Source organism: Callospermophilus lateralis, chromosome 10 (genome assembly GCF_048772815.1).
Source record: "Callospermophilus lateralis isolate mCalLat2 chromosome 10, mCalLat2.hap1, whole genome shotgun sequence".
In the NCBI taxonomy this organism is placed as follows: Eukaryota; Metazoa; Chordata; class Mammalia; order Rodentia; family Sciuridae; genus Callospermophilus; species Callospermophilus lateralis.
Genome location: NC_135314.1, coordinates 37,101,882 through 37,129,562, shown reverse-complemented (window position 1 = coordinate 37,129,562; position 27,681 = coordinate 37,101,882). Strand labels below are relative to the sequence as shown.

At 34.3% G+C, this 27,681-nt stretch overlaps 1 protein-coding gene across 1 annotated transcript in view; it reads right to left on the bottom strand.

Annotated features, from left to right (window-relative positions):
* The window catches only part of Chmp2b (charged multivesicular body protein 2B), a 32,375-nt gene extending 5,388 nt beyond the window's left edge, over window positions 1–26,987 (bottom strand). Inside the window, exons 1-3 of the mRNA XM_076867621.2 lie at window positions 26,784–26,987; window positions 10,699–10,790; window positions 3,990–4,184 (exon numbers count right to left, since the gene is read on the bottom strand). Of these exons, the coding sequence (XP_076723736.1) occupies window positions 3,990–4,184; window positions 10,699–10,790; window positions 26,784–26,817 (321 nt within the window). The 5' untranslated portion in view covers window positions 26,818–26,987. The remainder of the gene's footprint in view (window positions 1–3,989; window positions 4,185–10,698; window positions 10,791–26,783) is intronic.
* Window positions 26,988–27,681: the final 694 nt, after the last annotated feature.

The window sequence follows — 27,681 nt, the reverse complement described above, 5'->3', positions numbered from 1 at the left end:
ATCTGAATAGCAGGCAAAAATTATATAGCAAAAAAATTATCAATATAAAACTTATTTCTATTCTAAAGGGAAAACTAAATTGACCTGTTACATGGTGTTGTGGTTTAGATGTGGTGTCCTCACCCACAAAAGCTCACATGTGAGACAATGCAAGAAGCTTCAGAGAAAAAGTGATTGGGTTGTGAGAGTCTTAACCCAATCAATGAATTAATCCCTTGGTAGGGATTAACTGAGTGGTAACTGAAGGGGTAGGGTATCACTGGAAAGGTGGGAATTGGGGGGTGGCTATGGCATATATATTTTGTATCTGGAGAATGGAGACTCACTTTTTCTCCTTCCTGATAACCATGACATGAGCTGCTTCCCTCTGCCACCCTCTCCCACCATGATGTTCAGCCTCACCTCAAGCCCAGAAGAATGGAGCCAGCTTTCTATGGGCTAAAACCTCTTAAACTGTGAGCCCCCAAATAAACTTTTTCTCCTCTAAAGTTGTTCTGGTTAGATCCTTTAGTCACAGCAGTGACAAACATGTGGCAAATAGGTCATATTTAAATTTAAAAGAATTCTGAAGTTTAATTATAATTTTTCTTAAAATTTTCAATGTGTAAAAGGATTAGAGGTTATACTAGCATAGCTACTCAGGCTATTAATACACTTTAAACCATAAATAATTATGAAAAATTGTTTTGCAAAAATATGTAAAAAAAATCTTGTATATACTTAATAACTTCATTTCATTAAAAGAGGTTATTGTCGGGCATGGTGGTGCAGGTCTGTAACCCCAGTGGCTTGGGACGCTAAGGCAGGGAGATTGAGAGGTAAGCACTCAGCAAAACCCTATCTCTAAATAAAATATAAAAATGATCGGGGATGTGGCTCAGTGGTTAAGCCCCTATGGGTTCAGGATTCAATCCCAGGTACCAAAAAAAAAAAAAAGAGAGAGAGAGAGAGAGACAGAGAGACAGAGAGAGATAGATAGATTACTATTCTCGCATAGTCACAATTTACATCTATGATGCACTATATATGCATGAATATATACGTATTTTATTCATAGTTAATCCGGTATATTAAAAGATTATTATACACTGACAATATACTGGTATCAAATATATAAAGAAAAAAAACAGTCTTTTCTCACACAATCTCTACTCATGCTGTGCCAATGTAATCTTTCACCAACATGCCACTGCACTCGACTCCTCCAGTGCCCCACTGCCTCCTATACCTAACTCTCCAAAACCTTTTCATTGCTCTTAATGTTAAAAGTCAAATTCCATAACTTACCAAAGAGACCCATCATCAGCTGCAATCTATTTAACAAGAGGTCTGATTTGCTACCGTTGTCTTACAGGCACACACTGATCTTTTATTTCCTTAACTACTCTGCTCTCTCCTGCCACAAGAACTTTACTTTTCCCTCACCTGGAGTGCTCCTCTCCACCGGCTTCACAATCAACACTTGACACTGCAGTTAGAAGCTACTTTCATAAGGAAACAGCCACTGACACCCAAGATTAGAACACTCTTGTTAAAACCCAGCACTACTGACAAAATTTTACATTTGTTGGTTTAAATTATATTACTTTAATTGCAACTTACATTATTGTGGTAAATAATGCTAATAACATTAATGAGGAGGACGGTAATAGAGTAGCTAATGCCTGCATAAGTAAGCCAGACACTGTTCTAAGCATTTTACATATAATAATATTAAAGTTAAATGATATTTTTGCTACATTACAGAGAATCAAGGCACAGAAAAGCTAAATAATATCCCCAAGATCACACAGTAACTAAATGAAATGAGATCTGAACTAAGCAGAGCTTTCCTACTACGTCTTAAATGTGCTACTGGTTATATAGACATTAAGCTCTACGAAGGTTAAGCCCTTGCCAGGTTTTACTTTCCATTTCATGCCCACTATCTAGTGTAGTGGCCACAAAAAGAACCTAAACAATATTTGGTAAGTTAACACATTTCTAAGATATTTAAGTGAGAATTCCAACTGAGACATCTCTACATGGAAAAACTATATTAAATATGTTTTCCTAGTCTATTAGTTACAGAAAATTAAAAAATGAGTAATTGTTCTCCCCTAACACTACTGCCTACCTAAGTGATCTCCAAAATGATCTTTCCCAAAAATCAAACAGATATTAACTGTCAATCTGTAAGGCCAAAAAGATACAAAAGTTCTGAAGTTTTGCCCTTAACTACAAACTTTTGATTGTAAAATGACTAAAATCCATCAAGAGTAAGTTAACTGAGAAACAAAACTTATGCTGAAACTTTCTCTATTTTTTTACAGAATGTGTTACTACACTTTTTATACCTCATAAAATAGATGCATTCTGTTTGCATGTTTTTCGTAGTCTAAGCAGAAATCAAAATTGATTTTTGTTATTTGTGGAATACATATGTATAAATTTTTCTAGTTGCTAAAATGTATTTGTAACTTCACATCAATATTTACAATGCTTTAATATGGTGACATTGGCAGAGAGACAAATTAAATTGAGTCACCCAACAGGCAATGCACTACCTTCTTGTCTCAGCTTTCATACTGTAAATCAGTATACCTTTGGCAATCTCTTTAGTAATACATTTTTCTCATTTTTTTTTTTTTGCTTATTATTGCACTTTAAAAAGTCCCTAAGCATAGTACTAATGTGCTGTCTAATGTTCCTAAGTGAAAGAAGGTACAGTGTGCCTTACAGAGAAAACACAAGGTAGATAAGCTTCATTTATGCATGAGGCATAGTGCTATTGTCACTATGTATTAATAAATTGACAATATCTATTAAATATGGTGTCTTTAAACAGAAACACACATAAAATAAGGCTGGGTCAATGCAAATGTTGTGAACAAAAGCCTCACATGAAGCTGTCCACAATGTTCCCCATAAGAGCAATAGTGCAATATTTGCTATTTCATTATTCCCGAATTCACAGACTATAACTACTGTTAATAAAGAGACTCCACTACACATATCATTTTCATAATATATACCTCATAATTTTCTCTGGATATTTTCCCTTTGGCTCTTTATATTCATACTCCCCCTTACCTACATCTAACACCTCATAATTCATTTAAGACTAGGTATTTCACAAAGTCCTTTGGACCATCCTACTCAAAGATCTGTGCAGTTCAACAAAGCTTCATACAGACTAATGTATGGCAGCAAGTTTCCTATCAGATATACCTTATGCTTCCCCAAGCTGAACTGCAAAGTCTGCAAAAGCAAAGTCTTTTTGTAAAACCATTTTTGATTACTCACAGTGTTTGATACATATCAAGGACATTACTTATTAAATGATTATATACTCAGATTTTAAACTCTACAACGAAAGCCATATGTGTGTGTTAATATATATGCTATGTTACATATATATAGTTAAAATATAAAACTCCTGAAAAAACATTATTTGATAAATCCTTTTGACACTATCCATACATCCTTCTAATACATTCATAAAAGTGAATCAAGAAGAAATTATTACTAGAAAGTAGTAAAAAATGATAACTTAATGAAATGATCTGACAATTTAATTTTTTTCTAAGTTGTAGATGGACACAATCTCTTTATTTACTTATTTATTTTATGTGGTGCTGAGCATCAAAACCAGTGCCTCACACATGGGAGGCAAGAACTCTACCACTGAGCTACAACCCCAGCCTCAAGATCTGACAATTGTGGAAAAAAGTTAACACTGCTTTAAGGAAATATTATAAATTTAGAAACTACATGTGCTCTTGGGAAAGCAGAAATGTCCTTATTTTATATTAAAACATACCAACAAAGAATACAGAGCAATTACTAAGGCCTAGAATTCTGTACCCCCCCCTCCACACACACACACACACACACACACACACAAACACACACACACATATACATACCAGAAGGTGCTTGGAAATCTGATTTGAATATTAACATTTACATATCTTTCGTGGAATTTGAACACAAAGCCTCCCACTGACCTTTGCTGTGGTAGACATTGCTCCGGCCATCTTCATCTGGGAATTCATCACTTTTGTTTGTGTGGACATAGAAGTGACCTTTGAACTTACAGCAAAAGTTCTTGTTTTCTGTTTTCGTAGATGTACAAGCTGTTTGGCTAAAACCCTGCAAGCTTCTTTATTACCAATCTTTGCCATTTTCTTAATTTCTAATTCCTAAAAGGGAAAAGTAAGAGGAGGGAAATAAAATCATTAAGCAGTAGTTCTGAATGATTCATTTCAGAAGAAAAGACCTATAATAAGTTATACATTATTTTTCCCTAAAAGGAAGAGGTTGTCATAAAGGTCATAGAGAGGAAAAGTAATTTGAGAGGGCTATTTATTCTATATCTATATGTTCACATGGGAAGGGGAGAACTAGCGCCTCTATCTATGAATACAAAGCAAGTCTACAAAACAGGAGATACATAGAACACAGAAAAAAAATGTTTTAAAAATGTCTAAAAAGTAGGTAGGCAGATATTGTGGTGACTGATTTAAAGATAATAATATAGTAATAATATAGATAACTGCACTAAATGAAACAGTCCATCTTATACATCAATTAAAAGGGCAAGTGTCAGATTAGATAGATAAGTTAATCCAATTACATGCTACCTCAAGAAACCAACTTTAAATATAAAAGCAAATTTGGATTAAAAAGTGGAAAAATAAAAATTATATAAATATTTACACAAGTTTGCCAATCTGGATAACTATAATTAATAACAAAACAAATACACTGAGAACAAGGAATATTATCAGAAATATTAAAAAAGCATTTCATGATAATAAAGGAAAAAAAAATACAGATCTCAAGGCAATCATAAATGCATATGCACCTAATTAACAGTGCTTGAAAATACAGGAAGCAAAATTAACAGGATTTAAAGAAGAAACAAACACAAATAGCATAAGAGATATCATTATCTCCTCTCTCAAGTACATAGCTATAATTGTTAAAATTATAGTAGTCCCTCCTTATCCACAGGAGAGATGTTTCAAAGTCCTCAATGATGTCTGAAACTGTGTGTGGTACCAAACCCTATACATTCTATTTTTTCCCCTGTACATATATATCTATGATAAGTTTTTACCTTTTCATTTAAAGGAAGCACATTATAGTTTGTCTTTGGCATATGTGAATTGTCACCATCATTATTACTCTTGCACCTTGGGCTCATTATTAAGTAAAATAAGGGATATATGGACACAAGTACTTTAACACTGTTACAAATGAGCTGATAACCCAGACAGATATGAAGGGACTAATGGGCAGGTAGCATATACAGTGTGATACATTGGACAAAAAGATAATTCATTTTTAAGTGGAACAGAGCTAGATGGTATAAAGGTACAAGATTTTACCAAGTTACTAACACAGTGTACAATTTGAAACTGATGAATTATGTTTTTGGAATTTTCCTTTAATACTTTCAGATCACAGTTCATCATGGGTAACCAAAACAATGGAAAGTGAAACCACAGCTAAGGGAGGAATATTGTGATCAAGACATCTGTAATGATAAAAAAGACTTTAAAACATCATCAATCATTTGACCTGATTTACATTTATAAGAAATTTTATCACCAACAGTATATTACACATTTTTTTTACAAGTATACACTAAACGATCACTGAAATATACCATATCTATATCAGAAAGTGATTTAGTAAATTTAGGAAGACTGAAATTATACAAAGTACATTCTCTAACAAAAGAAATTAAACTGTCAATTAATAATGCAAATATGGAAGGGAAATCTTAAGTGGAAATTTAAAAACACAGTTTTTAGTTAAGTCATGGGCTAAGAAAATCAGAGTAAAAATAAGATAGTATTTTGAACTCAATAAAAATGCAACATCAAAATGTGTAAACTACAATTAAAATAGTTCTCAGGAAATTTATAGCTTTAGAGCTTATATTTGAAAAACATGAATTCAAAGTAACAAAAAGAAGGAAATACATAAATAGGAAAGAAATTATAAGCTAGGAAAGAAAAAAATCAGTACAGAAAAATCAGTGAAAGCAAAAATTATTTTTCTTTTTTACAAGATTAACCAAAATGATAAACCATGAGCTAAACTGGTGAAGGAAAATAACAAATAACTAGGGCAGACAAAGAACATATAAATTATAAATAATAGGAATGTATAGGAGAACATCACTTCCTAACTTAAAGATGCTAAAAGGTAACAAGGGAATATTACATACATCACTAGGTCTTTACACTTAAAAATTTAGTAGAAATTGACAAATTACTTCATATATTCAAAAAAACAAAGGTCGTTCAACATAACAGATAGCCCAATTAGCCCATTAGATATCTGCTTACAATGAAAAATAACTTGTACAAAGCTATTCCCAAAGAAAACGTTATTCACAGATGATTTTACTGATGAATCTATCAAATATTTAAGAAACTAATACACAAATATCTTAGTAAAGAAAACGGTAAAGGACATGTGCCAGTTCAGCATTTTTACTACAACAGCCAAAAAAAAACAAAAAACAAAACCCACACACAAATATATAATTATGTATATGTGTGTATACATATATATCTCACCAAAAAGAAAACTAAAATTCAACATCTTTCATGAACATAAATGAAATGTTCTTGACAAAGTTTCAGTAAATTGAAAAAGTTGAAAATACATGAACAAATGCATCATTATTACCAAAAGGGGTATAGTCCAAGGAACAAAAAGCTGTTTTAACTTTTATTGTTGTTGTTTTTGGTTTTATGGGGGTTTTTTTGTTTTGGGTTTTTTTGGTTCTGGTACTGGGGATTAAATTCAGGGACATTAACCACTGAGCCACATCCCCAGCCCTTTTTTGTATTTCATTTAGAGACAGGGTCTCACTGAGTTGCTTAGTGCCTCATTTTTACTGAGGCTGGCTTTGAACTCATGATCCTCCTGCCTCAGTCTCCCAAACTGCTGGTATTACAGCAGTGTGTGCCACTGTGTCCAGCTCTGTTTTAATTTTTGAAAAATCAATGTATTTCACTGTATTAACAGACTAATAAACTACACAATCATTTCAACAGATGCAAAAAATACCAAATGAAACTTAATAAAATTCATTCCTGATTAAAAAACTCTTGGCAAATTAGATAAAAACAAAACTGAACAAGCTGGAAAGGGCATCTATACAAAGCCTGTAAGTAATATCAGATTTAATCATGTAAGGCTGAATGTTTTCCCTCTAAATTCAGTAAAAAGATGAAAATGTCTGTTAACATCACTTCTATTCAATATTTTATAAGAGGTTCTTGATAGTGTAAAAAGAAAAGAAAAAAAATAAGGAAAAAAGATTGGAAAGGGAAATGTAAAGTCTTAAAGAATCAAGATGACATACCAAATTCTTTAACAAGACTCCTAAAGCACAAGAAATAAAATCAAGAATTAATGAATGGGATGAATTCAAACTAAAAAGCCTCTTCTCAGCAAAATAAATAATCAATGAGGTGAAGATAGAGCCTATGTTTTGGGAACAAATTTTTGTCATACACATCAGATAGAGCACTAATTTCCAGGATATATAAAGAACTCAAAAAACTTAACACCAAAAAAAGAAAATAACCTAATCAATAAATGGGCTAAGGAGCTGAACAGACACTTCTCAGAGAAGATATACAAATTGATCAACAAATATATGAAAAAATGTTCAACATCTCTAGTAATTAGAGAAATGCAAATCAAAACTACTATAAGATTTCATACCCCAGTCAAAATGGCAGTTATGTCAAGAATAAAAACAACAATAAGTGTTGCTGAGGATGTGGAGGGAAAAGGCACACTCATATGTTGCTAGTGGGACTGCAAATTGGTGTACCCACTCTGGAAAGCAGTATGGAAATTCTTAGAAAACTTGGAATGAAACCATCATTTGACCCAGCTATCCCTTGGTCTATACCCAAAGGACTTAAAATCAGCATACTAGAGTAATGCAACCACATCAATGCTTATAGAAGCTAAATTCACAATAGGTAAACTGTGGAAGCAACCTAGATGCCCTTCAATAGACAAATGGATAAAGAAAATGGAGAGTAAAATTATGGCATTTACAGGTAAGTAGACAGAACTGGAGAATATCATGCTAAGTGAAGTAAGCCAATCCCCAAAATCCAAAGGCTAAATGTTCTCTCTGATAAGTGGATGCTGATCCATAATGGGGGAGGGCATAGGAAAAATGGAGGAACTTTGATTGGGCAGAGGGGACAAAGAAGAGGTGAGGGCTATGGGGGCAGGAAAGATGGTGAAATGTGATGGACATTATTACCATAGGTACATGTATGACTGCACATATGATGTGATGCTACATCGTGTACAAACAGAAATGAAAAGTTGTGCTGCAACTATGTACAATGAATCAGCATTCTGTGTATAATCAACAGCATTCTGCTGTTGTATATGCCTAATTAAAATAAATAATTTTTTTAAAATACCACTGGAAATAAAAAGAAATCTCATGAAATCTACAAAAGGGCTACAAGAATAAATAAGCTCAGGAAGGCTATGGGATTCAAAACAAACACACAACAATTTAATGTGTTTGTATATATACTAGTGAAAAATGTCAGAAGTTTAATTTGTTCTTATAAATGATAAAAAATAAAAATTTAGCAAACACTGAGATATTTAGGGATAAATATGAAAAATGAAGTACAAGACCTATACTTAACAGTACAAATCACTGCTGAGAAAAATTAAAGATTTAAATAAATGCAGACATAAAATATTCATGGATTGGAAGACTTATTATTGTTAAAATGTTAATTCTTCCCAAGGGTTTACATATTTAATGTAATTCCAATCAAAATCTAATTGTTTTTGTGGTTGACAGGTTCATATGGAAATATAAGCACCTAAAATAGCCTAAACAATTATGTAAAAAAGAAATACAAAGTCGAATGATTAACATTGTTAAATCTGAAAACTTACCATCAAAAATATTAGTAAAAATAGTGTGGTATTGACTTACATATAGTCAGATAGTTCAATGAAACAGCATAGAGCCCTGAGATGCCCCTACATGCTTGGACATGATTTTCAATAAAAATGATAAGGGAAAGATTTCAGCAACAAATCATGTTGGAAAAACTCAAACTGCACATGCAAAAAAACAAAACTGCACATGCAAAAAAACAAAAACAAAAAACCTCGAACCTTATTTGACACCAAGGTGAAGTTTAATTCAATATGGTTCCCAGTTTTAAATGTAAAAACTAAAACTATGATAATTCTAAGGGACACATGAGAGAAAGTATTAGTGCCTTTGGGTTAGGCAAAGATTGCATAAGACACTAGAAGCACTAGTCAAAGAAGAAAATAATAATAAAATACTTTGGTTCCCCCCACACATACAAGAAAATGAAGTAAAAGACCAGAAACTTATTTCCGAAATATGCATTGAATAAAGCATTTATATCCACAATATATAGAGAACTACCACAATTGAAAAATAAGAAAACACCTAGATGAAAAAACATGGGTAAAATAAAGTACTTGAATAGGAGCTTTCACAAAGAAGATAAATATATGACAAAAAAGTACAGAAAAAGATATTGAGCATCATTTGTGAATTAGGAAATGCGTTCCTACCAGAAAATTGTGATTCTCCTACACTGTTAATGGAAAGAGAAAATATTAGAGGTACTTTGCAAAATAGTTAAACATATATTTATCATATGATCCAGTAAAAACTCATTCTTAGAAAACCCCCCATGAAAATAAATATTTACACAAAACTTCATTTGACCGTATATAGCAACTTTGTTCAAAACAACCTAAAACCCAGGAAAACCTCAAATGTCCATAGGCCAACAAACGGATAAACAAACTGAAAAATATCCACATAATGGATTAACACTCATGAATAACAAATAATTAATTCTGATATATGTAACAATATTAATCCCTCAAAACGATTATGCTGAAAATAGCCACAAGAGTTCAGATAGGATTCCATTTTTACAAATTTTTATAAAATAAATTAATCTACAGTGACAAATCAGTATTTGCCTCACTGAGGAAAGAGAGGGAGGGATGTGCAAAAAGTATTTCAAAAGGTATTAGAAAACTTTTGAGGACAATGGCTCTGTTCATTACATAAACTGCAGTAATGGTTTCAGGTGTTAATACTTATATCAAAACATATCAAACTGTACCTTTGAAATATGTATAGTTTATTGCATGTCAATTATACTCTCAATAAAACTGCTTTATAGAAAAACATCTGAAGCAATATACATTTAGAAACATCAATAATATAGATGTTATTTATAAAAAATGTTATTCACTGCCACAAACACAGTGATCTTTAAAATATCATAAGACACCTCTGAACTAATTTAACTTTTCTATAACTCTCTTGTTTTGTTGTGACAATTTTATCTTTGCAGTTAACTAAAAAGAAGGTGATTCTATTTGAGAAGCATTTTTTGATATTCACAAACTATGAGGAATAATCTGATTCTATATTCAGAAGAATACACAGAATTGTGATGAAAGCAGAACATAATGAACGTAAGCAGAAAATGCAGGAAAGCATTAAATGTCATTTCTAAGTGAAGTAAATCACTTACCACCTGCCATGTGCTTTTTTCCTGGTTAGCTAATGATTCTGACACCAATTTCCAAATTTGTTTGAAAAGTTAAACTGAAATTTAATGTTCTACTTACCAGCTGTTTTTCCTGCTTCTCTAAAGCTGCTCGATCTCTGATTATAGCCCTCTGAGTACCTCGTAACTCACGATTCTGTTCCTTTATTACATCTATGAGAAGCACACACACACACACACAAAAAGCGAATTTATCATTATACAATTTACTTCGTTAAAATACTGGACTAAGAAATTGTAATAGGAAAAAAAAAAGCCTTGCTTTACTAGATGTTAAAATTTTTTTCCTTCAATTTAATACACTAAAAATTACTGAAATAATAAACCATGGATTATAAATACTGATTATAAAGAATTGACAGAAGATAAATGGAAATATGATAGTCTGAGGTTTAACCACAAATACATATTATATCACAATGAACTATTCCATTTTTTAATTAGTACATGATTTTATATGGTAGATACATATCACACACACACAAACCATCTCTCCTACTCCAGTGCTATAGGAATTTCAGAAAGAAGGTATGTCTCATATTTTATTGCCTTTTTTTTCCCTACAGTAAGTCATAACATAATGAAACCTTTTAATGAGGCAGATGTGGATTTGCATCACACCTCTATCACTTTATTATACAATTAATTATATGTTGGCAAATTTAGCTAACACTCTAAAACTTTCATTTTGTTAATAAAATAGGGATTGTTTTAAGGAGTAAATAATTCACAAAATGCCCTGATATACTGTATGTGTCCACTCAATCATAATGTCTTTTTAACTTACCTCAAAACATTTGGATTCTTTATTTCCACTTTTGGTAAAATTGACATATAACCTAGAATTGGTGTGCTATATAACAGCAATATCTTAAAATTGGTGTGTTATATAACAGCAATATCTTAAAAGGAACACAATGTCACTGTTAATTTTGCCAACATTGATTTCTTATTGTCAGGAATCTTATTGTTTCATTCATATTACAAATCTGATGTTCAAAATGTTATAGAGTTGATTTTTGCATTATTTAATATATAACAAATTGAGTGTTAGGAAAGTTAAATAACTTGTCAACATCCCATAGGTGGTAAAAGTGATGACATCACATTTGGACTCAAAGCATTCTGTCTCTTGAACCAGTGATATTATACACTTCACTGGAGCATCTTTTCAATAGAGATAGATAAAAAAATAACAAAAACAACAAAAAGAATAGTCTCTTAAAATGACATAACTGGACATTCACATGGTAAAGAACACCCCACACCATGTACAAAAATTAACTCAAAAAAGATCAACAATCCAAATATCAGAGCTAAAGTCATAAAATTCTTAGACTACACTGATGTAAATTTTCATGTCTTCTTAGAATTGGCAATGAGTTCTCAAATATGACATTAAAAGAATAAGCTTTTAATGAAAGAAATGAATGAAAGAAAAAAACTTATAAATTGGACTAAATAAAAATGAATGTATTGTTCCTCAAAAAGTACATTATCAAGTGAAAAGATGACCTATAGATTGAGAGAAAATGAATGAAAAGCACATATTTGATAAGAATCTGGTACTTGGGATATATAAACAATTTGTATAACTCAAGAACAAGAGACAACCCAAATATAAAAGGGGCAAGGGCTTGAATAGACATTTTCGCAAAGAAAATACAAAGAGTCAACAAACACATAAAAAAGATCTAAAACATCATTTGTCATTAGGGAAATGAGGAGCCATTTCACATCCACTCGAATGGTTATAATAATAATAATAATAATAATAAAAAAACGGAGAACAAACTGTCCATAAAGATGTGTTGCCTGGACCCCTTGTGTGCTCGTGGTAAGAATGTAAAAAGATCTGGCTGCTGTGGATAAGAGTGTGGTTATCCTTAAAGATTAAAACTAAAAATAACCTATAATAGAGAAATTCCACTCCTACATATTTACCCAAAAGAATTTAAACAGGAGACCTCAAAAGCACAGAAAACAAAAGCAAATATAGACAAGTGGGATTATATCAAACCAAAATGCTTATGCACAAAGAAACAAGCACAGAGAAACATGCCTATAGAACTGGAAAAATATTTCCAAATTATATATCTGACAAGAGATTTATATCCTGAACACACAAGAACTCCAAAGAACTCAAGAGCAAAAAAACAAAAGAATAAAAATAACATGATTTAAAAATGCACAACAGACCTAACAGACACTTCTCAAAAGAACATGGTATATGAAAAAAATGCTCAACATCATTAATTATCAGGAAAATGTAAATTTAAATCATAATGAAATATTACCACACCCTAATGAAAATGGCTACTATTAAAATGACTAAAGATAAGTGTCTATGAGGATGTGAAGAAAAAGGAAACTCACACACCCTCAGTGGGGATGTAAATTAGTACAGCCATTATGGAAAACAGTATGGAGGTTCCATTAAAAAAATAAAAGCTGACCCACATGATCCAGCAGTCTCACTACTAGGTATACATCCAAAAGAAATGAAATCACTATGTGAAAGGGACATCTATATTACCATGTTCTTGGAGTACTCACACAAAAAGTAAATAACATACAATAGCCAAGAAATGAAAACAACCTAAGTGTTATCAACTGATCAATGAATAAAGAAAACATGGCACAAACACAATGAAATAATATTCAGCCACAAAATAATGAAAGCCTGTCATTTGCATCAGTATGGATGGAAACAGAAATTATTACACTTAGTGAAATAAGCCAGTATTAAAAAGACAAGTCCTACATGATCTCACCTGTATGGAGAATCTAGAAAAGTTGTTCTCATTAAAGTTGAGGGTAGTGTGGTGATTATCAGAGGCTGGGGAATAAAGGAGGAAAGAAGAGATGGGGGAAAAGCTGATCAGTGGGCACTAAGTTAAGGTTAGAAGCAAGAAGTTATGATATGCTAGTACATAATAGGGTAATTAACTACAGGAAACAATATACTATACATTTCAAAAATCTCTTAAGAAAGGATTTTGAAAGTGTTCACCATGAAGAAATCGTAAGTAAGAAGACAGACATGTTTTCCCTGATTTAATGTGTACATGTACCAAAACATTACATGTTACTCCATTAACTTGTATAACATTTATATTTCTATGTATCATCTAAAATAAATTTAAAAAATTGACATAGAAACTCAAACACTTCTTCATGAATGTTTACAGCATTATTCATATATAAAGGTGGAAACAATCCAAAGATCCATGAAGAGCTGAACAAATAAACAAACTGTATTATATACATTCAACAGAATATTATTCAACTGTCAAAAGAAATGAAGTAATGAAATGTACTACAACATGGATGCACCTCAAAAACATTATGGTAAGTAAAAGAGGCCAGATAAAAAAGATCCCAACCTATGATTCCACTTAAACCAAATAGCCAGAGTAGATAAATCCATAAAGTCAAGCAGGTTGGTAGTTGTCAGGGAGTGGGAAGAAGGGAGAAATTTGAGTCACTACTTAATGTGTTTACTGTGAGGTAATAGCAATGTCTTGGATCTATATATTGTAGTCAACACACCACTGTGAATGTACTGAAAGTCACTGAACTTCCCAGTTTAAAATAGTTAATGTTATATGAATTTTACCTTTAACACAACTAAAATAAGCCAGCACTCATCCTTTTTTTAGTATAATATGTAACTAGTAGTTACATTAATAGTTATTATGATTAAATTGTTGATATAAACCAGTCAACTACAAGGGCTTTTGGAATAAAATTTAAAATAAGATGCCAAAACTCTTATCTTATCTATAAGAAATCTATTTTCTCTCTTTCATTGACCCTATTTCTCCATTAGATTATAGGGTGGGCCTCTACTGCTCAAGATTTACTGGGTCCCATTCTTGATGTTGGTTGCATATAGAAACACATGTGCAAGGATTACATATAGAAACACATGTGCAGGGGTGAAGGGAAATCTCCACTCTCTGAAGAGTCACTGGAATAAACTGACAAACATTAAATAGGAGAAAAAGCATACTTTTTTTTTTTTTAAACACACAAACACACACACAAAATTCATGGAGGAGGGGATTTGCAGGAGTATGGTTACCTACCAGCTCGAAACTATCTGAATTATTATTACCCACTATTTAGAAATTTATATACCTCTTTGTGGAAGTGGAGGACAGGGAATGTCAAGGGACGAATAAATGACTTCTAGGGGAATACATGGACTGGGAAAAAGTGTAGTTGGCATGCAGAACACCTCATAATATGTAAATGAATGCAACAGAGGATGATGGTATGTGACTAAGTATGTCAACAATCTCTGGTTTCTTTTCCTATGATGTGAGTTTAATTAATGGCAGCTCAGGGAAGAGATACGGAGGTAGCTGTTTTCTTCCTTGGGGGTTCAGACTATAAGTAGACAAGAAGACAGCTTCTTCCAGTGTTTGCTATTAAGTTCTTTTAATTTAAAATAATCAGCATTCTTTAGTGCCATATTTTGGTATAATTCCTGGATTTTTTTTCAATAGTATCTCTACAGTGAAGATGTAGAAAGTGAGGGCTTTTTCTCCTGCTACTAACTTTCTTCTCCTAAAATGACTAGGACTTGATGGAAAACACTTCTTATTTAAAAGAGACAGAGAAGATGTTATGTAGACAAATATTTGGGAACTGTTGAAATTGAAAAAAAAATTTCTTTGCTTCAAGATACCGTATGTTTAATATGTAAATATACATTGCAAGTCTTTAAGAGGAAAATATATTATAGATTATTTGTCAAATTTACTAAACCAAGAATCCCTTTTAAGAAATATCTATTAACATTTCCTAGATATTACTGTTTCATGGGGCATTGGTTTGGATTCTAATGTAAAAATAACAGAATGTATTAGTTACTAAAATTAAATAAAAATTACAGGAGGTCATTGCTTTTGATGAAGTTCCTGTACTAGGTCCCAAAAGACCACTAAAAATCAAAACAGACTTACTCTTACTACATGTTTCATGTCATTAAATGTAAAGTGTTAGCTGACTTTCTAAGAAATCAGAAGACAAAAGCCAGACTTCCAAAGTTAGTTTCAATGAAGTTCTCTAAGTTTAATCTTCAAAAAGGTATCTGAAGTAACTAATGTTAATTATTTATTATCAGATTATTATTTATCTCTCTGTCCCTGCCTAACTAGGAAAGTAACTCTGAAATGACCAATCTATGAAATTCTATTCATAAAATTCCATAGAATGAAATCTAGAATCCCGATCTAGAATCATAATCTAGAAACCCAATCTAGAATTACAGATAAAGCCAATAAAGATCTTTAAGTTTGTTGTGGTTTTGTCTTTTGACCCCAGCACTATCAGAACAAAATATCACAAACTAGAGGCTTAAACAAAAGATATTTCTCACATTTTTGGAGAACTGAAGTACAAAATCAAGTGTCATTAGGTTTGCTTTCTCTTGGGCCATTGTCCTTGCCTTATAGATGATCACCTACTTGCTGTGTCCAAACACGGTCTTTTTTCTGTGTGTGCCTTTTCTGATGTCTATTCCTCTTCTCATCAGACCAGTCAAGTTCAATCCAGACCCCACCCTTATGACCTCACTTACTTTTAGTTACCTCTTTAAAGGTCCTATTTACAAATACAGCCACACTTGAAATCAGACCTTCATCATACATTTGAAAGTGGAGAACATAATTTAGCCCATAAATCAAAATCTCTTTCCTCAAACATCTATGATCGACAAACAAACAATGAAGAAAAACTCTTCCCCTTTCAAAGCAATTATCAGCCTCTTCATCCTCAACTCAAACACACCTGCTTCTGGACCAAGCTTCCTACCTTGCCATTGCTAACAGGTTGGTATGAAGACATTTACCACTTTACCCACTATTTTGATAGAAAATGTGCTCTAAATTTAAAACTAAAATTAAAAATATGAAGTACAATCCCTTTGTGTTACCAAAGTCTCCCAAACTCACCTGGTAAGAGAAAGTGACAGTGCAGTGTTAGTGATTATGGTCTTCAGCCACAACAATACTACCCAGGAAAGTAAAGTCACTATACTGACAAGTTAACTATGGTCAGATAATTGACATAGGTGTACACAGCTGATAAAGCCTTGATTGCTAAGATTTAGAATTCTATCAATATACATTGTTTAATCACTAGATTAGTAAAATCAAAAGTATAAATTTGGTTTTTATTATGGGTTCCTGACACAAAGGGCCTAAAACCCTTGGGATATTCTAAATGATAACAAATCCTTTTTATCTTTCAGAATAAGCTCCTTTCTACCACATATGAGTATGCTATTGTATGTGTGGATTGGAGGAGGAAGTGGGATAAAGACAGGGCTAGACACCAGAAACATCAAACATTTGATTTTCAGCCCCTCTCCCTCCCTGTACCTTAAGGGTGGGAGGATTTCAGAGACTTGGATATAAAAGGCCAAAGAGATTCAGAGCTTCCTCAGAGCAGTGAACACATTTATGTGATAGGAAGGTGGCACACCCAGAGTGGGCACGGAAGCTCTGCATTTCTCCTTTAGTTCTATATATCTTCCATATGACTGTTGCTGAGTGATATTCTTTACAATAAACCAGTATTTGTAAGTAAAGCACTTTCCTGAGTTCTGAGAGCGGTCCTATCAAATTATCAACCCTGGAGAGTAAGCTGTGGGAACACCTGGTCAAAAAGAAGCATGAGTGGCACGCAACCTAGGAGTTTCAAGTGGCATCTGGGATGGGGCAGTCCTGTTAGACTGAGTCCTTGCTCTACAAGGTCTACTCTACCTCTGGATAATTAGTGTCAGAATTAAAACATATTATTGGACACCTAGTTTTCCAACAATCAAGGGTGTAGATTGGTATAGCCATCTTTATTGAAAAAAAGAAAGTGTTATGACAAAAACAAACATGAAATTTAATAACAGTTTGATTTTAATTTTCTTAGTTTTATATAACTACATGTACATTAACTATTACTATATATCATAAAAGGAAAAATAAAGAAAATTAACTACTGTATATTCCACAGTCTCGCTTGTTAATAGACCTATTAATATTTAAACAATTCCAAGCTATAAACTCAGAGCATCTAATGTTACATAGTGTTATGATTATAACACTTTAAAACATATTATGGTAAGTAGAAAATGAGAGTAAAACATCTTTTCATAGGGAAACAATAGGAATAAACTAAAACAAATAAATTGCTCTTCAATTTTTCTTAAGCAGCCACTATGTTAAACATACATTTAATGATTTGGCTTCTAGATAATTCAGAATGGATAAAATGAAAAAAGTAGAGACATATTTAATGTTTTTTAAAGCCAGATTTCTTTTCCACTAGATTCATTTCTTTTTAGGTTTCATATCATCACAAGACTACAAATTCTTCAAAAGCAAGAAATACACATAAGAAGAGATCCCCTAAATTTAATTACAAGGGCCAGAAGATGGAGATGAGGAAAGATGGGGGAAGTTAATCAACAACAAAATAACAAAAACCTACTTCACAATCCTGAATGTATGTTAGAACCTTATATCGAAAATTCCATCATTATTCCCTAGGCATCACCACATTCTATTTACCATCACAACCAACCCAAAAGCAACAATTATTTCTTCTTATCTGTCTTCTTATTCCAAAGCTTTTCCCAACTCACATTATTCCAACTCTCTTATTGCAAGTCAATATAAAAACTTCTGCAAATTCCCCAAATTTTCATTATAAAATTACTCTTCGCTAGAGGTCCAGTAGACATTCTGCCACCTGTTCTCTATAATTGATGCTGGATGTGGTGGCAACTTGTTTCAGGATGTGTAAGGTCCAATAAACTATTTTATTTCAAAGATTCTAAGAGTGGTTTGATAACATATTTAGATGTTTGTCAGTACTCCCATTTTTACTTGATGTTAAATACTATCTCAATATATTATACTTCATATTCTAGGAGAGTACAGTTACAATGAAATGTAAAAGGACTGGTCTAAAAAGCACATTTAACATGTTCCTTTAAACAGAAAAATAAAATCTACTGATTATCAAGAAAGATGATTCATAATTTAACAGCAGTAAAACCTGAACTAAGAAAAGATGTCTTTCTACAACAGAAACATGGATCACTTAACTAACCAGCTAATCTCTAAGATGTTAACTAACTTTCATTTCCATGTAGAGAACCCAGTATACCTGATGACCTTCAGATAACATCTCAATGTGTAATGCCTCTCCTTGTTTTTCAATCCTATGTATAGACTAACACAAAGCACATAAATTGTGGTGAGGCAACATATCTGTTTAAGGAAAACACAGTAACTAGTCCCAGGAATCAAGATCAATTGTGATGTTCAAGTTAGGCCAGAGAAAAAAGAAGACATGTCTTGAATGATGAAGATTCTGTTCAGCATGCAGCCTTCCTGTTCACTGTCTTAGTTCCCTTCACTTCTCCCTATAAAACCCCTTTCACTTACCTGAGTTCCCCAAAATGGAGCATTGATGGACCATAGCCTCTCTATCTTATCAGGCCATCCCTGAACGAAACTGATTCATTCTCATCATCTCTCATGTCCTAAGTATTGGCTTTCAAGCAGTGAGCAGTTGAACTTAGGTCCAATAATATGATCTCCATCAAGACAATCACAGAAACATGTACAGGTACTAATGATACCTAGGAGATAGATAGAATATATGGTTCCTGTCCACACTCTGCTTCTTTCTTTATGCAAAAAAAAAAAAAAAAAAAAACCAAAAAACAAAAAAAAGCCTGAACTTTTTAAAAAACTTTAACACTTCATCTACCTTGTGGGGCTATTGAGAAATACTTCAGAATACTGATAATAGAAAACTTTCAAATGTGAAAATGCTAAAGGTATATAGGTCTGTTACAGCATGTTCTCTCCATTACTGTTCACTCAGTGAGATTAATAAGGTCCTGGAAACAGCCCCACCCACCATACTTTTCTGGCCTATGCCAAGAACACCACTTAGGGAAAGTTCACCCAGGCCAGCTCAGGGATCAATGTGTACCTCGAGATTTTCAGGCTCTTTTTTATCAATGAAATAGATGTGACAACATCAAAGACTTAAGTTTGGGACTTTAAAATAACTATAATAGGAACATTCATTAACTTGAAAGTCATACAGGTTGAAGTACCTTTCTTTGGGGACAAGGGAAGAGGCCTATCTCAAGTTTGCAGGACAGTTAGGGATTTCTGTCTCAGGAGTGCTGAGGCACATCAGGGAGATCACAGTATTCATGGGGATTCAACCTGGTTTAGTAGACAGCATTTGTTCTACTGAATTCTGTAATGTGATTTACTATAAGGACACAATGGATTAAAAAAAAACCTAATAAGTCATATTTTCTACTTTTAAATGTATTTCTTTGTGAAAAATCATTTTATCTTTACAATTTTATTGCCTATCAGTTATCCTGATTCTAGCCAACACATGAATAAAACAACACTTAAAACATTCCTATATCCTGCTTTCTGGGAAGTTTCTACTTTAGACTTTACCTATAAACTCTGTAACAGCTGACATCAGTAGGAATAGTGAGTATTGTGGTACTGGTATTAACATTAGACAAACTCCAGTTAGAACTATGGACAGAAGAAAAACCCTGAGTAAGTGTTAGTTCAGATAAAATAGGTTAAAGGTCCAAAAAGGCAGAACGTGCCTAGAAGAAAGAAGTGGAATACTAAAGAGAAAATGGGAGACTAAAGCCTTTGGAAGCATAATAGGAAAAGAAAACAACATTCTATTTAATTTTGTCTGACCAATGAATCTCAAAAGTCATTCAAACCTTGAGAAATTCAGTCACACAAATTTATTATCATTATTATTATTAAAATTTTAGTGTTTTCAAGAGTTGAAGAAAAGTTCTGAGATGGGCATGTACCAGAAAACCTCTGAGTCTAATTTGGTCTTAGGAGTCATGAGAGGAATGGAGAAATACTGAGGAAAAAAACTTTTCTACAGGAATATCTGTTCTAATAGTATAGAGAACTTTTACTAAGAAAAATGCTCTAAAGAGCATACTGTGCTCCTCAATCCTACATTCAATTATTTTTCTTCGGTGTGCCAAGAATGAAGGAGCAAATAGAAAGTAAAATATGAGTTTTTAAACATTCAGAATAATAAGCACTAAGGGGACATATGGCATTCTAGGGAAGATACTGTAGATGCCACCATAAGAATGCTTTTATTCTGGAAGGAGGAGGACATGTTTCTTATGGTAATTCAGTGTGTATGGCTGGTAGATTTTATTTACTCTCATCATCAATGTGGCACCACAACTGACTTCTTGACAGGACATTTGTTCCAATTTAGTCAAAACACAGACTGTTCTTGGACAGCTAGCCTATACTGATATCACTCCAGTGAGACCAAACCCCAACAGTTTTGCTCCTCTACTGTGTGTAACATTTCTCAAAGTATCTCTAAACCTGCACCAAGGCTCAGAGAGGGTGCAAATAATGTGAATGTATAGAATAGTAAGCTCTAAATATGAAAAACACTTCTCATGTTCCCATTGTTTAGCATCTCTTTTCTCATTTGCATTCACTAGAACCAAAGTAGATTTTTCAGCATTCCTGAACTTGCATTATGTTTATTTTAGGACTTCCCTGTATTCCATGTTGGTTTTAGAGAGTTTTCAGCAGATTTTAAAATATCTCTACAGTAATTTACAATTTAGAGAATAGACCACACCATTAAAATAATAGTATTCACTAACCAAAAGGAGTACCTTATCTAACATAATCTGAAGTAACATTATAGAATACGTTCTGGAGAAGGCTTTTGCCTCAGATGGTTCAGCTGGGTAGAGGAAGGGGAAAAAAAATCTAAGAATGTGGGCACTAAAAGCAAAAAAATATGTCAGAATAAGAAAGAGTATGATATACAGTATACTGATAGCAGCATTACTGCTGGAGAAAAAAGTGGCCAGAGCCATGGCTAGAAAGAAAGGCAACAACTAGATCAAGGAGAGCCATGCATCCATAATCAAAGAGTTCACAATTGATTTATTGGTGCCAGAAATTAAATAGTATTTTTGAGGAGTAGCACAGTCAGATTTAGGTTTCAGGACTGCTGATTACACAATCAATTTTGTAGGCAAAGAATTTAAGGGTTATGAAGCTTCAGAAAAGAAAAGAAGAAAGGTGATACAGTAAATTGCAAGATAAGCAGGATCTGAACTAGAGCAAAAAGTTGCAGACCCACACATTTACAAGTATCAAATACTCAAGAGGAAAAGAAACAGCAGGATTTGGTAGTTAGTAACTGGGTAATCAGCTGAAAGTAGAGGGCAAAAATCAAATACTGCTCACACTGGAAGAAGAAAACCCTGGGAAGAAAGTGATTTTCCCCACCATTGGGGATTAGACCCAGGGGAGCATTCCACTAAACTACATCTCCAGTTTTTTAATTTTTGAGACAGGTTCTTACTAAATTGCTGAAGTTGGCCTCAAACTTACAATCCTCTTGCCTCCACCTCCCAAGTCACTTGGGATTACAGGCATATGCCACCATTCCACCTTGGGAAGGAACCAATTTAAATAAGATGAAAAGTTCTGCTTGGGATCTCTAACTAGAGATGCTTTGAGACATCTATTTGCAGATATTCAGCAAATTGTTGGACATACTGCTCCGAGAAATAAAAATTCTAGGTATTTGTATCTAGAAATACACTTTTGGAATACATTAGCACTTAATTTAAACTAAGATATGAGTGGACAGTGCATCATGCAAAGACAGCATGCACTGTTAGAACAGTGAGAGCCCAAGATGAAACAGCAACAACAAAACCCACTAATATTTAATGCTCAGGTTTAACAAATAAAAAAGAAAAACTGGAAAAAGAAAAAGCAGTGATCAGAGGCAAATTAGGAAAGTGTTTTAGCCATGGAAGCCAAAAGGGAGACTTTCCAAGAAGAAATTATTATCAGGATCAAATATAAAACACAGGCCCAAGAGATTATCATTAAAATAAGTGGTCACTAGAATTGATGACCTAGAAGTCACTGATAATCTAGGTAAATGAAGAGGTCCTAGCTCTTCTACTTTGTGTCTTTATAATTTGGGGCAAGGTAGTTCCTTTCCTCTTAATTCCTCATCTATATAATGAGGATAATAGTGGTACTTATAGGCTTTATGAGAATTAAATAAGATAATGTATGCAAAATTGTTAGCATAGTACTGTCTTAGAATAGGACCTCAAGTTTGTCTTTATTGAACAAAACAGATAAAAATTATAAAGTGATTAAAGAAATTCACTGTTTTTTTTTTTTTTTTTTTTTTTAACAGTGCTGAGGATCCAATCCATGGCCTCTCTAATGCTCTACCCCAAGCTACACCTTCAGCCCCAGGAAATATCCCTTTTAAAAGGCATAGATACATCAGATAGAGCTCTAATCTCTAGGATATACAAAGAACTCAAAAAGTTAAACAACAAAAAAACAAATGGCCCAATCAACAAATGGGCCAAGGACCTGAACAGATACTTCTCAGAAGAGGATATACAATCAATCAACAAATACACAAAAAAATGCTCACCATCTCTAGCAATCAGAGAAATGCAAATTAAAACTACTCTAAGATACCATCTCACTCCAGTAAGAATGGCAGCCATTATGAAGTCAAACAACAAGAGCTGGCAAGAATGCAGGGAAAAAGGTACACTCATACATTACTGGTGGAACTGCAAATTGGTGCAGCCAATTTGGAAAACAGTATGGAGATTCCTTGGAAAACTGGGAATGGAACCGCCATTTGACCCAGCTATTCCTCTTCTCAAACTTTACTCAAAGGACCTAAAAACGGCATACTACAGGGACACAGCCACATCAATGTTTATAGCAGCACAATTCACAATAGCTAGACTGTGGAGCCAACCTAGATGTCCTTCAATGGATGGATGGATAAAAAAATGTGGCATTTATACACAATGGAATATTACTCAGCACTAAAAAATAATAAGATCATGGCATTTGCAGGCAAATGGATGGCATTAGAGCAGATTATGCTAAGTGAAGTTAGCCAATCCCTAAAAAACAAATGCCGAATGTCTTCTCTGATATAAGGGAGGTGACTCAAAATGGGGTAGGGAGGAAGAACATGAGAAGAAAATTACCTCTAGATAGGGAAAAGAGGTGGGAGGGAAAGGGAGGGAGAAGGGGAATTGCATGTAAGAGGGAAGGAGACACTATTCATTATCCAGAATTCAGGTATGAAGATGTGAGGGGGAAAAAAAAGAAGTAGGTGACATTAGTTTGGGTAGAGAGTAGTGATGGGAGGGGAGGGGCAGGGAAGGAGGGAATGGAAGGACAGCAGAATAAAATAGGCATTATTATTGCTGTGGGTATATATGTGACTGCATGACCAATGTAATTCTGCAACCTGTACACTCAGAAAAATGAGAAATTATATCCCATCTGATTCAAATATATGATATGTCAAAAAAATTTAAAAAATAAAAGGCATGGATGTTTGTGCATTTATGACAAGTCCTTATGGAATCCTGATTTACAGGTTCGTAGTTAGCTTCAATAAATAGGTCACTATTAGTCCACTGGGGGCAGGGCACATTGTAGATAAACAAAATAACTCTAAATATGTGTGTATATATTTTACAAGTCACTAAAAAAAATGTCAAATACTTGATTGTAATTTCAAATTGGAAAGAATCTTCCTCTTAAATGGCATTGAGATACACCTCTCATTAATTTCTGGAAGAAAGTATACACTGAGGACACTTGTTCATCTTTGTGTCAAAAATGAATTAAACATAACTCTGAATAGTAATAAGTGCTATAATGTTGTCTCTCTTTTTAATTTACATGCACAGTCATCTTTAATGATATAGTATATAACTCTCCCAGCCAATCCAAAGAGACCAAAAGATTCAATTATTCCCCAGATCCACAAGCAGTTACCTATTTCCCTTATATATCAGAATTTCATTACTGCTAGAACAGACAAAAAGTCAGCATATAGTAAAAGATCTTATGATCAATAAGCAACATGCCTGAGAATCTAGAGGCATGCATAAAAATACATTAAATTTCATAATATATAGCCTCATTACTGCTAAGAGTGTTGTCATCTTTTAAACAAACAAAAAAAAACTTCCCTTTAATAAAACAAGGAGTAAAAATATCAGTAAAGCTCTGCATTAAAGTAATGAAAATATAATCTATAATTGAGATGTGAGTGAATGATTTGATTAATAATTTAAGAAAACATAAAGTATGTAGCTTGGTAGTTGTAGTAAACATATATGATGAACAAATTACATTCAGGAATTTTACACAAAGGTATTTAGTGGTATGGTTCCTAGCAAAAGTCCTTAAGACTATTTCCCCCAGAAAATAAGTCTATTCAGCAAAAACATTCCTTAGAAGGATTTACTAACTGCAAATGAATACATAGTAAAACACCCTCACTGCACATCTTCATTGTCCTTTTTTCCTCTCCTCTGTACTTCAAGTACAATAGTCACTAGACTTCCAAAAGCACCAGAAAGCATAGACCTGAGATATCTGTTTTCAAAAATATTTTGCAGATATTAAGCAACTAAAACTAAGATGTATGGACTCTATAACTTAAAAATGAATTCATTTTGTAACATCAAATAGGAAAAAAAATGTTTTTTCCTCTGTTTAGCATTCTCACTACATAACACTAATCAAGAAAAATTCTCAATATACAAAACTCAAACAATAAGAAAATAAAAACCCTCCCCTCCTTCAGCCCTGGAAATACTACACAATAACTGAGTATTGACACTGAAGCACTGAAAACAAAATAAAGTGCTCTGTTAAGGATTAAAAAGCATTTTCAAGAAAAATACACACAAAAAAGCTATTTCCCATAGTTGTACTACATCATATACCAAGTTAGTAGCTATTCCAGGTATTGTAAATGGTACTTTTCAATTAGTAAAAAGTCAATGATCTGAAAAAAAATATTTTTCAATCACAGAATAAGCAAAAGTGCATTATGATTTATGAGAGATTAGGGATAAATGGCATTATGTGTTGAAATGAAGGACAGAGCAGCAGCGCAAAGATGATGTCTTTGTTATCTTCCCCAAAACAATTTAGCTGGCATTGGACAGTCAACACAAAGGAAAGAAGGAGTTACCTCCAAGTCAGGACAGAGCACTGTGGTTGTACCAATCACTGTCTAGCTGCCACTGCTCCTTTTGTGGCAGGGTTAGACCCTTACAAAGAAGTGATTCTCTGGTTGAACCAACAACAACTTAGTCTCAACATTTAATGGAAAACAATTTTTAAATAACTTGAATGAATTTAATACCTAACAACTGTCAATGAAAATATCAAGACTAATTAATCAGTGTTGTATAAATATACATTACAGTCATTGCATATGAACTCAAAACTTGTACACTTCAGTACATTCATTTTTTCTTAAGATGACATTGAGCTAAACATATGAAACAAAGTAAGAAGAGTCTTTGTAATGTAAACTTCTATAAAAATAATATATAATACATCCCTTACTTTAGTTAGCAAAATCACCAGGGAGAAAAAATCCTTTATGAAAACTAAACCCAGGCACTTCCCTGGTATTTCTTTTATATTTCTCCTGAAGTCAATTAAGTAACATTTGTTTCACATGTCTACTCAGGGGTGTTCTTAAAGGGACAACCGGCCCAGACCCAAGTTCATTTTGTAACTGGAGTGGGCTACCCATCTCCACATCCAAGCACACAGATTTACGGTTAGAATGCCTTATGTAGTACTATCCTAAATTGAAGGAAGAAAAAAAAAAAAAAACAAGCAGAAGACACCAACAAGAAATTCATCAAATCACCCCAAGTCTAATGACACTCAAAGGCCAGCAGTACCCTGCGCCTCAAAATGCTCAAAACCCTGCTACAGAAAAACTAAAAATAGTAAATAAGAGTGGAGGAAGTGTTGGAGACAGAAGTCAGACTGTCCAGGTGAGCTTGAAGTAGGTAGAGCCAGAGGTGATGGGGAAGCAGAAAAGTGACGCAGCCAGGGCGGTCACCTGTGGGGCCACTTGACCCAGCCCCGCCCCCAGGGAAAGCAGCCAGAATTACAGCCGGAAACCCTAAAAGACGCCGGGAAAACACACAGCTGGGCCCTGTAAGCCCATCCTGGAACTTACCATCCACAGTTTTCCTCTTGAAGAGGGACGCCATGGTTGGGGACCGTGCCCGGGCGGCCCGGCTCGGCCCGGTCCGGCCCGAGACTAGGAAAGGCAAGAAGGGAAAGGACAGGCCTTTGGAGGGCTCGGGGTGGCGGAGCGACCGAGCAAAAGGACAAGGGCCGGGTCGACACGCAGGACCCGTGGAGGGCGTGTATCCGCGAGGCTACCGCAGCCGCGTCGCGGGGAGCTCAGGTGACCGGGAACTAAGACACTTTTTGGAGAAGTCACTTCTAGGCGGCGCCTGCGCAATCTGCACGCGCGCCTGCGCACTGCGCCTCTGAAGCCGCTGCCTCTGCCCTCACTTCAACGGCTGCCAGTTCCTGGGCGCTGCGGGGTCGTGGGTGGGGGATACCACGCTGGCCCGGTACAGCGTCGGGAGCTGGCGGGCGCGGCTGGGGCTCCAGCGGGTGTCCCTGCTGACTGCGGACAGAAGGAAGCCTTGTTTAGCGCTTTCCGTCCTGCCCCGGGGAGGCTGGAGTAAGGGGTCCCCAGGGTCCTAGAGAAAGTGCTGGTCGTCCCGGAACCGCTTGGGCCACTCTTGATTTGTAACTATCCTGTTGCTGCCAGTATTAATTTTTTTTCTTACAAAAAGAAAGAAAGAAAAAAGTAAGAGGGCTGGTGGGAATGCTGAGTTCAGCGCTCCGCGGTTGCCTTTTGAGTTCACGCCCTTTCCTGCAGTATCTCGCTCAGGGATCTCTTCCTACTGGGGGACCCAAAGCCTCAGGCGTCGTCCTTGACCCCGGTCTCCGGTGACCTGGTGTGGGTCTCGGATGGTGTCCAGGATTGGGGAATGGCGCGGTTAAGGAAGGCATGAGAAGCAAGTTTCTTTATGCACCACTTTCTGTTTAATGCTTTT